Genomic DNA, 12,252 nt, shown 5'->3' with positions numbered 1-12,252 from the left:
CTCTATTGCTATCCTTTTTCATTCGTGTTGTTTAGAGTGGGCATGTGGTCAATCTCCCATCTTTCTGAAGAAGTCCCAGTTGGGTGACTTTCTTTAGGAGAGTTCCTCAGCCTTACAGTGGAGAAGGATGTCAGGGGCACTGCCGGCTGGCCCCAGGGGAGGGCAGGAGCAGGGGCAGGCAGAAAGAATGCAGCTGCCTTGGGGCGCCTGGGTGGCTCCATCGGTTAAGCTTTCGGCTTCAGCTCAGGTCACCGTCTCACAGTTTGTGAGTTCGAGCCCCGCGTCGGGCTCTGTGCTGACAGCTCAGAGCCTGGAGCCCGCTTCGGGTTCTGTGTCTCCCTCTCCCTCTCTCTGTCTCTGCTCCTCTCCCGCTTGTGCTCTCTCTCTCTCTCAGAAATGAATAGACATTAAACAAATTTGATAAGAATGCGGCTGCCTCCAGTGTCATGGGCACATGTATACACTGCTGGCCGTGGAATTCAGGCTAGGGCTTCGAGAGGAGGGTGACGCGAGAATCTGCAGGGAGTGATGGCACAGTTTGTAAAGAGTGCCCAATCAGGGCACTGACGTCCATGCTAACTCTGCCTCTGTGACCCTGGGCGAGTCCTTACCCCTCGAGGCTGGGAATAAAAAGGGGATAATCAAACTAGGTCCAGGGCTGGGCAGGGATTAAACCGGATGATATATATATATATATATATATATATATATATATATATATATACATATATATATATATATGTATATATATATGTAACATATCATATATATATGTGTGTGTATATATATATATATATATAACATATATATATATGTTACATATATATATATATATATATATGTAAGGGCATCAGGCACAATCCAGGGCACCTAATAAATGTTCGTCCGTGGACATTCTGACAACCCGGGAGGATCGGGAAGAACTGAGGGACCAGAGTTATGCAGAGGTCAAAGGCAGTGGGCAATGTGGCGAGGGAGGAGGTGGGACAGGGAGGACCTCTACTCACTCAATCAGGGGCTGGGCCCTGGGGTCCTGCCCTCCATATTCTGCAAGCTGTTAGGAGACAGAGAGGGAGAAGGGAAATGCCACCCAGGAGAGCGGGGCTCTAATAGAGGCTGTGGGCGTGGGGGACAGTGCCCTCAGGGTGCCTGGGCAGGCGGGACTGACGCCTGAGATCGGAAGGTAGGGAGTTTGTAGAGGTAGGCGAGGGGGAAGACGCTGGAGGGCAGAGGCAGCCTGTGTCTGGGGTGACACTGGGCAGCAGGGGGGCCGTGTGTGGCCGGGGCAGGGGAAGGGCTGACTGCCAGAAAGGGGCAGGGGCGCCCGAGGTTGATGGTCTCTTTCAAGTCCTCCGACACCCACGTCGCCTCATGTGGGAGGTCTCGGGGGCATCTCGCAAGGATGGGTAAGAGCGGGTGGTACGTGCAGGATCCTGCCGGAGTCCCCACGGTGGCTGTTGATGAACGGGAAGTTGGAGGAAGCGAAGCAGATGCTGTGCTACGTGGCGGGCGTGAACAAGAAGACCATTCCCCTAAGTCTGCTGGACAAGGTAAGAGGCCTCGGGCCCGGAGTGGGGCCAGGACAGGGGCTGCAGGAAGGGCCTTTTCCTTCCTCCTCCTTTCAGGTGGGACCTCCGCCCACAGGGTGTCCCCAGTCCACTGTTTGAGGAGAACGGAGGCAGCGACATCGAACCCTGCCGGTGGAAGGCCGGAGGCCGAGCTGGGACTGTGGGGGACGGGGGTGGGGAGCGGGAGGGCCTTGAGGTCCTGTGGGGGTGGGGAGCGAGCCGGGGTCTCGGCCTTGCCCCTGGTGGTCCCGCTTGTCCTGTAGCTCCAGCTGCCCAGAAAGAAGGTGACTAAGGCGTCTGTCCTGGACTTCTATAACAATAGGCACCTCCGAAGGGTGACCCTGGTGATGGGCTGTGTGTGGTGAGTAGTTGGGACCGGCTGGCAGGGACTGCAAGCAGGGAGTGTCGGGGGCTCTGGAGAGGGAAGGGGGCATAAGCGGGCTGCAGGCGGGAAGCTGGCCTATGGGTCCAGAGCTCTGTGCTCTGTTTCTCTTTCCCAGCCCGTCCCACCCAGCTCCCAGCTGACTCTGCCTCTGTCTTTGTTGTTGTTAAGTTCACTGACCTATTTGTGAGACAGAGAGCTCTCGAGCAGGGGAGGGGCTGGAAGGGGGTGGGGGTAGAGAATCCCACGCAGGCTCCACGCTGTCAACAGAGCCCTACGCGGGGCTTGGTCTCACGAACTGTGAGATGGTGACCTGAACCGCGATCACGCCAGACTCTTAACCGACCGAGCCCCCCGGGCGCTCCTCTGCCCCTGTCTTTATTCCTGGCCCGTCTGTATCTCCCTCTCTCTCTCTGAATGTCTCTCTCCTGGCTTCATTTCAGGTTTACTGTCAGTTACAGCTATTTTACGCTGTGCTTCAAGTTGAAGGATTTTGCCATGAACATCCACTTCGGACAAGTGATTCCTGGCATCATGGAGGTGCCCGCCCGGCTGTGCTGCATCTTTCTCCTCGAGCAGATCGGGAGGAAGTGGAGCCTGGTTGCGAGCCTCTTCCAAGGCACCCTGACGTGCCTGCTTATCCTTATCCTCCCCCCAGGTACAGCTCACCCTCCCCTCGGCAGCCCCCAGCCTTCCTGCTTCCTCAGACCCCTTCCTCCTGCCCTGCCCGGCCAACAAGACACCCCGGGGAGCCAGCCTCCTGCTCCCACAGCTCACCTACCCTCCTGAGCTGGTGCCAGTCACTGGAGCACTGCCCTCCCCGAAGGAGAACTCCGAGACCGAGTGCTGGAAGCTCTCAGAAACCTGGGAGAGGAGGGAGTGCTGTCCCAGGACCCATCCTTGTGTGGGAGAGTAGGTGGCCTTCTTCCGGTCAGATCTGATGGTTGCGTATGAACGGAGGCCCACAAACAGGCCTTCAACTGGTACCCCCGGCCCTGCCTCTCATCTGCAGCCTCTGATTGGGAAACGCCTTTTATCTGTGACCCCACCAGGAAAAAAATGACCTGCCCACTGAAAACTGCATGTAACAGTGGGCTAAACTCTCCGGAACATTCTTGCATGGAGGCCTCTCCTTCCCAGGAAGGCGCAGTACCCTTCAGCTCAGAACCAGACAAGGAAATGGAGGCGGGGGGCAGGGGTGGCAATATTTTCAAAATTTCAAAGAGCCTCTGGAAAACAGTGTGGAGGCTCCTCAGAAAATTAAAAATAGATCTACCCTATGACCCAGCAATAGCACTGCCAGGAATTTACCCAAGGGATACAGGAGTGCTGAGGCATAGGGGCACTTGTACCCCAATGTTTATAGCAGCACTCTCAACAGTAGCCAAATGATGGAAAGAGCCTAAATGTCCACCAACTGATGAATGGGTAAAGAAGTTGTGGCTTATATATACAATGGAATACTACGTGGCAATGAGAAAGAATGAAATCTGGCCTTTTGTAGCAACGTGGATGGAACTGGAGAGGGTGATGCTAAGTGAAATAAGTCAGGCAGAGAAAGACAGATACCATATGTTTTCGCACATATGTGGATCCTGGGAAACTTAGAAGATCGTGGGGGAGGGGAAGGGGGGAAAAGTTACAGAGAGGGAAGGAGGGACACCACAAGAGACTCTTAAATACTGGGAACAAACGGAGGGTGGATGGGGGGGTGGGGGGAGGGGAAAGTGGGTGATGGGCATTGAGGAGGGCACCTGTTGGGATGAGCACTGGGTGTTGTATGGAAGCCAGTTTGACAATAAATTATTTTTTAAAAAAATTCAGAGAGCCCTTAGACGATGAATATGCCCCAGGTCACAGGACTGGAGAGCGGCAGGGCTGGGGATGTGGGTGTTAAGATGTCAGGGTTCACTCCATCAGAATTGCTAACCGCAAGAGCCCCCTCAGCTGCAGGGGTCAGGGTGGGGGAGCTTGTCCAAGGTCTGCCTCCAGGGGGAGCCCTCCTGCTCTCTGGGGGTTAGCGTTGTGCACATCTTGCCTGAGACCCTTCCTCTTTCGGATGCTGGCAGCGTTGACTGGCTAAAACAAAATGGGGAAACCAAGGCATTCTTAAATTCCTATGGCTTGGTGGTTTTTGTAAACAGTGGGCCTACACTGAGTCAAACAGAAACGTTTGAGACTCTCACATGTGTGAGGGAAACTAGGAATCCCCAATAGATGAACCATATCTCTGGTTTCATCCCAAAGCCAAGCAAAGCTGGGGCCAGAGTGGGGAGCGGGGCGCGGGCAGGGCCCGGGAGAAGCTGGTAGAGGGAGAGCTGGAAGCTTCCAGCTCCCTCCTGCCCCCGGACCTCCCCAAGGCTGAGGAATGGCCTTTCTGGGATCTTCTCTTCCTTCCTCAACGCGCACATCTGGCTGCCCCGAATCGGGAATCCTGGAATGTCTTAAGAGTTGGGGCTCCAGGGCCCGAACCCTTCCCGGCCCCTGTGCACCCCTCCCTGCTTGGTCTACCTTGCAGAGGATGGCCGGGGAGGTGGGAGGGCCCTGAGCAGGTCGAGTAGTAGGGGAAGCGGCCTCAGGTGAGCATGTGGAAGAAAGGAGTGAGCCGGGAGGCAGAGGTGCGGGGACTGAGAGGCCGAGGGGAGGAGCAATCTCACCGCAGATATACTGGCCTGGCCCGGCCTGAGTCTGCTGACCAGCTGACCACCAGGTGGTGGGGGAGGACTGTTCAGATGCCTTGAAGAGGGATGGAGGGAGAGCAGATGGGCGGCCCCCAACCCTCGTCCCCAGGGGAGGACGGCCCCAGACTCAGGTGGCCCCGTTGTCTGGCCATAGAGCTGAAATCCATAATGGTCTTGATGGTCGCGCTTGGAGAGTTCAGCCTGGCGGCCTCGGTCACCGTGTGCTTCATCTACACCGCTGAGCTCCTGCCCACGGTCCTCAGGTAGGTGGCCTGGCGGGCAGGGCCCCTGGGGGGCATGGCGAGGGCACGCGGGATGGAGACTGAGACCTCCGTGAGAACGGCCGTGCACCCGGTGACAGGCACGTGATGATGAGTGGTTTCCCTGGGTCACCCCGTTGACCCTCCAGAAAATCCCCCAGACTCCATCATTAGCCCGATCTCAGACCACAGCATCAGGTGGAGGCCAGACAGCGAATGGCAGCAGCAGGCAGTCTGACTGCAGTCTCCGCCTTGCACAGCGGGCCGAGATGTGACAGCCCTGCCCTGAGGCTCCACCCCGCAGCGTGGAGCCATGGTGAGGGTGGCAGCGTCCTGCCCCCCACCCAACGCCACCACCCTGGCTTCTCCCCGCGGGCCCGCACGCTGCCGGGTGGGTCTCCTGCTCCAAGAAGTAGGCCCAGAAGAAATTACCGCTTGCCCTGAATCAGGGGGGAGCCCAGTGCTGTGCAAGGGTCTCTGGGGAGTCGGGATGGGCTGGAGACTGGAGAGTGTGAGGTTTTGGGGAGCTTCTGTTTCCGCCCCACCTCCAGCCAGCCTCTGGGCCCAGGAGGCCTCCCAGACGAGCTCTCACCTCCCCTTCCAGGGCGACAGGTCTGGGGCTGGTGTCCCTGGCCTGGGCAGCTGGAGCCATCTCGTCCCTGATGATCATCAGCCAGAGACTCACCCTCCTCCCCATCCTCCTCTGCTGCGTCTCAGCCATCCTGGCCTTGTTCTTCTGCTCCCTGTTGCCAGAAACGCAAGACCAGCCTCTCCCTGATATCCTGGAGCACTACCCCCTACAGACAAGGTAGGTGTGTGTGGCCCCTGGGCTCTGGCCCTTGGCACTGAGAATAGTCAGGCACCGTCTATCCCTGCCTGTTTGCCAGATGGCCCTGTGACACAAGGGCCACTCTGTGTCTACAGAAGTCTGCCCAGCTCTCCCGGATGCTGCCGCGACCCCCTCCGTGCAGCCTGGCCTCTGCCAGCTCCCACCCTCTTGGCTCTCCTGACCAACCCCGGGCCAGGTCTTCCCCTCTCCCTTCCCCTCTGGCTGCCTGTCCGGACTGGGTGCTGTCCATGGAGATGCCCTGGGCTCCCTACCTCCCATGGCAGAGGGACTGGCTGGCCACCAGCTCTCTGAGTACCTCTGATTTCCGGTCTTAACTCTCGGGTCCTCAAAGAGGACCCAGTCTTGATTCGTGACTCTGACTTCAAGGCTGCAGCAGCCCAGGGTCCCGTTTGGGAATTGGGCTCCATCCTGATTGCCCCAGGGGTACTTCTGGCCTCTGGTCTCTTCTGGTCTCATGACTAGCAGGACCACGTCTCCTGGGGTTTGGGCCGATATGGCCCATCGCTCTCCCCCTGGACCTGAGGGGACCTGAGCACCGGTGAGGGACAGAGGCTGGCTGATGTCCTCCAGTGCCCTGTGCTCATATCACAGGGTGGCTGTCTCTGGGCATCCTCTACCCTCTTCCCCGTCTCCCTCCCTCCTCAAACTCTTATTGGCACCATCTGTGCTAGGCATTGTCAGAGGTAAGACGTCCCCAGCCTCAAGCAATATTTTATGGGGAGAAAGTCTTCACTTAATGGGCTCTGAGGGAGGGATGCACAGGACCTATAGACGGCCCAGGAGGGAGGACCTTCAGCTTGGGGAGTTGAGGCAGGTGTCACAGAAGAAGTGACATTTGAGTAGGGCTTTGAAGGATGAATAGGAGTTTGTCCCCTTGTAGAGAGGGGGAAATGCAAAGCAGCAAGAGGAGCTAAGAAACAGCCCCTGGAGCCAGAGGGCCTGGATTTCTGTCTCTGCTGCCACATCCTAGCATGTGCCCAGGGGAGTTACCTAATACCTCTGAGACTCAGCTTTTTCATTTGCAAAATGGAATGATACCAGAGTAATAAAAACAGCTAACCTTTATTGAACGTTTACCATGTGTCAAGTCCTGTTCCACACGTGCCTTTTCATACTTTGTCCTAACCACAGCCGCATGCAAGATAGGTCCTGTCACTGTGCCCCATTTTACAGAGGAGGAAACTGAGGCACAGAGAGGTAAAGAAAGACATGAGGCCTAGCCTTTCTCTCTCATAGGGCTCTTGGTAAGACTAAGTCCACATAAAGCACTTGGTACAGAGTCTGGCCCATGGCAGCTGCTCAGTAAATGCTAGAGATGAGCCCCAGAGATGCAGGAGTGTGAAGGGTCTGGGCAGGGTTGGGAGATGGAACAGGCCTGGTCCTGGAGGTGAGGGTCCCTGAGGGCGCATGACCAAGGTTGGCCGGGGACTTGCAGGTGTGGGAAAGCCCCACCTCTCGGGATCACAGCGCCAGGCGTGGCTACTGCTGCCTCTAGTTACCACTGCTTTTCTTAGCCCCTAAAGATGCAACTCGTGACTTGTTCTTCAATGGCTTCTTCAGGAACATGGCTGAGGAACTGCTCGCCAAGGAAGTGGCACCCGAAGGTGGGACTGGGGACGTGGTGAGGAACACGGTTCTCGATTCCACGATGCTGAAACTGGACTCCGACGTTCTCTCCCACACACCTGTGCCGGGCAGAGCAGGGGACACAGACCCACAGAATGACTGAGGTCCAGGCCCCCAGACGATCTCGACCGGAGCCGAGTGGCTGGGTGTGGGGCCGTGGACTCCAGGCCACGAACTCCAGGGGCCCAGTCCAGCTCGGGGGGCAGGGCAGTCCTGCTCCAAGGCCAGCCCTTGAGCCCCGAAAATGGTCCCTCCTGGGTGAGCTAGGGTGTGATTCATGGCAATAAACGTGCCGTGGTTGGACTTGAGATGGCTTGGTCACAATTGGCTGTGTCTGGAGAGCCCAGAGCCCCAGGCCCAGAGGAAGCTGGGTCAGACAGGCTTCTCAGTGTCCTTCATGTCCTTAGCTAGCCCTTGGGGACAGTGAGGCGCTCTCTGGACTGGGGGCTCCAGGGGCTGTGTCTAAGAGGGCTGGGAGTGGGTAAGGCCAGGACTGTGCACCCATGCCACCCGCGTCCTCTAGCCCAGGCGTCTGCTAGTGGGGGCAGGCCGAGATAGATTTCAGCTCTGCCTGAAAGGAGGTATGCACGTGTCAGGGAATAATGACTCCTTTTCCCATTTGCACGGCGCTTTCTCGCTCAGTTTTCCCTCTGACACTCACAGATAAGCACGGTCTCGGGGACTACCCAAACCACATCCTTGGGTATTCCTTCCCTGATGACTCCAGCCTGGCTGACCTCTGACCTCCGCCTCCCTGGGGATAAGCCCCCACATCCAGCTTACAGTCCCAACTACCCTGAGGGTGAGTCTGCCCTTCCCAGCCAGTGTGAGAGCTTCTCTAGACTGGAGAAGGCCCAGAGCTCCTCATCCGTTAGCCAGAGTCAGAAACCTTTGGGTCGGGCCATGGGCCGCACATGCTTTCTCCCTGGGAGGGCAGGGCCTGGCTCTTCTCTTTCTCTGCCCCCTTAATTGGAAGATCATCGGCTAGGGACGCCTGGGTGACTCAGTCTACGAGACGTCGGACTCCGTTTCGGCTCAGGTCACGATCTCACGGTTCATAGGTTCAAATCCCGCATCCGTGCTGACAGCACAGAGCCTGCTTGGGGTCCTAGGTCTCCCTCTCTCTGCATCTCTCCTGCATGCACACGCACTCTTTTTCTCTCAAAATAAACAAATGTTAAAAAAAGTTTTAAAAAAAGAAAAAAAGGAAGATCACCAGCTTGCGGGGAGGAGCTAATTCCCTGGAGCTTCGGAGAGAAGGACAGAAAAGAATGTCCAACCTCGCGGAGCAAAGGCAGGGAGGCCAGGTCTCCCAGAGAGGGTTGGAGCGCAGTGCACAGAGCCTGGTCCAAACACCCTGCTCCAGGTGTGTGTTCCCAAGCTTGGGCACAGCAAGAAGCTGGTGCCCACACCTCCTTTCAGTGCCATTTTCTGGTCCCCCTGTTCTTTGCCAAATTTCCCAAGATTGCCCCCCAAGTAGCGTTTGCAGGTCCCAGAAAAAGGGGTCTCACAAGTTATCTGCTTACAGGATGACAGGATGTTTTATTTTTTATATTTTTTACTATTTATTTTATTTATGTATATATTTCCAATATTTCTTTATTTTTGAGAGACAGAGAGACAGAGCACGAGGGGGGAGGGGCAGAGGGAGGCACAGAATCCGAAGCAGGCTCCAGGGTCTGAGCTGGCAGCCCAGAGCCCAATGCAGGGCTCGAACTCACGAACCGCGAGATCATGACCTGAGCCGAAGTCAGACGCTTAACCAACTGAGCCACCCAGGCGCCCCTATTTTTATTTTTTTTTTAATGTTTATTTACTTTGAGAGAGAGAGAGAGACGATGTGCCTGATATGGGGAGGGGTAGAGGGAGGAAGAGACAGAATCCCGAGCAGGCTCCCCGCCTCGGAGCCCGACAGGGGGCGCAAACTCACGAACTGTAAGCCTATGACCTGAGCGGAGACCAAGAGACAGGCGACCAACTGAGCCACCGAGGTGCCCCGACAGGATTTTTAAAGGCCTCCCCTGCTCTTTCTGGGGGAGGCCTGTCTGTGGGTTGTGATGACCAACACGTTGGCCACATTTAAACACCTCACCTCAAATTACGTTGCTGGAAGGATTCAGCCAGTGGCTCAGAAAACCGGAAGAGGAAACGGGTCAGGACAGAAAACGGACAGGCAGCGCTGGCACGATGCAGCTGGTAACCTCAGACGTGGCTGTGGGCAAGACTTAGTGCACCCTTCCATGACTTAGATTTTCTTTGGGTGGACAAGACTTTGTCAGTCAGTTCTAGATAACCCTATCTAGTTTGCTTATCTAATCAATGGCTAATATTACTCAGAGTTTGACATTATATATCTTAACAGACTAGGTCCACGCTGTCTCACACAATAGGCACTAGCCAGATGTGGCGATAGTCGGAATGAAGATGTGCTGTGTATGGGAATGCAAGCTGGTGCAGCCACTCTGGAAAACAGGATGGAGGTCCTTCAAAAAGCTAAAAATAGAACTCCCTACGACCCAGCAATTGCACGACTAGGCATTTGTCCACGGGATCCAGGTGTGCTGTTTCGAAGGGACACATGCACCCCCGTGTTTCTAGCAGCACTATCCACAATAGCCAAAGTATGGAAAGGGCCCAAATGTGCATCGATGGATGAACGGAGAAGGAAGATGTGGTGTATGTATACAGCGGAGTATTCCTCGGCAATTGAAAAGAATGAAACCTTGCCATTTGCACCTACGTGGATGGAACTGGAGGGTATTATGCGAAGTGAAATGAGTCGGTCAGAGAAAGACAAAAATCCTATGACTTCACTCACATGAGGACTTTAAGAGACAAAACAGATGACCATAAGGGAAGGGAAACAAAAATAATATAAAAACAGGGAGGGGGACAAAACAGAAGAGACTCATGGAGCACAAACTGAGGGTTACGGGAGGGGTTGTGGGAAGAGGGATGGGCTACATGGGTCAGGGACATTAAAGAATCTACTCCTGAAATCATTGTTTCACTATATGATAACTAATTGGGATGTAAATTTAAAAAAATAAAATAATAAAATTTACAAAAATAAAAAAATAAAAATAAATAATAACAGCAAAAAGATGTGCTGTGTAAAAAACCACCAATTTCAAACATTTATACAAACGAAAACAAAATATCTCATCAGTATTTTTTACATTCGTTGTGTGTAAAGATGATAAGATATTGGATATTGAGTTAATAAGATATTGAAGTTATTGCACCTTTTTAAAAAACTGTTTTTAACATAACAGAAAATTTATATTTATTTAACATAGCACAAAATTTAAAACTACACACATGACTTGCATTTGTGGCTCACGTTACATCTCTACTAGACAGCACTAGACTAGAACCTTCTTCTTTTTGGTCTCCCACATCATTCTTGTCACACAGGTTGCTTAATGAAATAATGAAAATTAAATGCCAAAATTGCATGAAGCTGCACATCGTATGACCCTACAAGTCTGGCGTCTTTATGATATAATCAACAGCAGACACATCAGCCAGGGACTCCCTGTAGGAATGACCTGTAAGCTTGGGATGCCTGTAAATCGTGGGGTTCTTGCTGCCCGGGTCATGGTCACTAGCTTATGTGGAACTCTGTCACCAGTGTCTTTCAGCCGCTTGGGCCTTTCTTTCTTTCTTTCTTTCTTTCTTTCTTCCTTTCTTTTTGAGAGAGAGAGAGAGAGAAAGTCTTTTTTATTTACCTTAAAAAAATTTTTTTAATGTTTATTTAGTTTTGAGAGAGAGAGAGAAAGAGTACGAGCAGGGGAGAAGCAGAGAGAGTGGGGGACACAGAATCTGAAACAGGCTCCAGGCTCTGTGCTGTCAGCACAGGGCCCGGTGTGGGGCTCAAACTCACGAACGGCGAGATCATGACCTGAGCTGAAGTCCGTTGCTTAACCAGCTGAGCCACCCAGGTGTCCCTCTTTTTTCTTTTTTTACAAAAATGTTTATTTATTCTCGAGAGAAAGAGAGAGTATGCATGACAGTGGGGGAGGGTCAGAGAGAGAAGGAGACAGAGGATCCAAAGCAGGCTCTGCGCTAACGGCCGAGAGCTCAATGCAGGGCTCGAACTCACAAACCATGAGATCATGACCTGAGTCGAAGTTGGAAACCTAACTGACCGAGCCACCCAGGTGCCCCTCTTTTTTCTTCAAGCGGAGCCCAGTGCGGGGCTTGAACTCACAACCCTAAAATCTAGACCCGAGCTCAGATCAAAGTCAGATGCTTAACCGACTGAGCCACCTAGGCTCCCCCAGGTGCTCAGGCATTTCTACCACTGCCCAGGCATTGACCTACACGTGGGACCCAGCTGCTTACACTGCTCGCCTCCAACCCCAACCCCACAGGGCGGCTGCACAAGCTGATGGCGAGATGGAAGCAGCTCAGAAGGGGGCTCGGGTGCTGGCCTCGGGGGAACACCCGGCCCCACGGATACCAGCCCCAAGCCCAGGAATGAACACAAAAAGATGTGGACCTTGTGAGGTCCCGGCAGAAGCAGACACAAAACCATTTCACACAGATGTTGCCACCGACAGCCCAAGACTCCTAGGGCTTTCCAGGGAAGATGAATCTCACCCAAGATAAATTTTGAAGTAGTAATTCTTGAGTACAGGAGGAAAGATGCCGGTATGAGGCAGGAACAATAGAGCGAAGGATTTACCATCGATGTGCCACCCAGCGGTGGTAGGGCTCTCGGGAAAGGGTTACACGTTTGTTGAAACGGTCAAAGAGAGGAAGAAACATAACTCCGAAGACGCCGTGAATCCTAGAAATGAACAATATAGCGACTGAAGTTTAAAAACACAACGGAGAAGGGAAGCTAGAATAGATTGTCCGATGTTCTTTGTGAGTTGTT

The 12,252-nt window shown here is 53.9% G+C and overlaps 1 protein-coding gene across 8 annotated transcripts in view; it reads left to right on the top strand.

The window, feature by feature from the left end:
* Positions 1–7,675, top strand: part of SLC22A14 (solute carrier family 22 member 14) — a 30,371-nt gene extending 22,696 nt beyond the window's left edge. For 7 of the 8 annotated variants that reach the window (XM_042903112.1, XM_042903109.1, XM_042903111.1 and 4 more), the window contains 6 exons: positions 1,430–1,550; positions 1,832–1,929; positions 2,394–2,608; positions 4,786–4,894; positions 5,496–5,699; positions 7,302–7,675. In XM_042903112.1, the coding sequence (XP_042759046.1) occupies positions 1,430–1,550; positions 1,832–1,929; positions 2,394–2,608; positions 4,786–4,894; positions 5,496–5,699; positions 7,302–7,470 (916 nt within the window). In that variant the 3' untranslated portion in view covers positions 7,471–7,675. The remainder of the gene's footprint in view (positions 1–1,429; positions 1,551–1,831; positions 1,930–2,393; positions 2,609–4,785; positions 4,895–5,495; positions 5,700–7,301) is intronic. The other variant, XM_042903114.1, reaches the window with a different exon arrangement.
* Positions 7,676–12,252: the final 4,577 nt, after the last annotated feature.

Source organism: Panthera leo, chromosome C2, assembly GCF_018350215.1.
Source record: "Panthera leo isolate Ple1 chromosome C2, P.leo_Ple1_pat1.1, whole genome shotgun sequence".
Classification (NCBI taxonomy): domain Eukaryota; kingdom Metazoa; phylum Chordata; class Mammalia; order Carnivora; family Felidae; genus Panthera; species Panthera leo.
The sequence above is the reverse complement of the archived record's forward strand: the minus strand, read 5'-3'. Positions and strand labels throughout refer to the sequence as shown.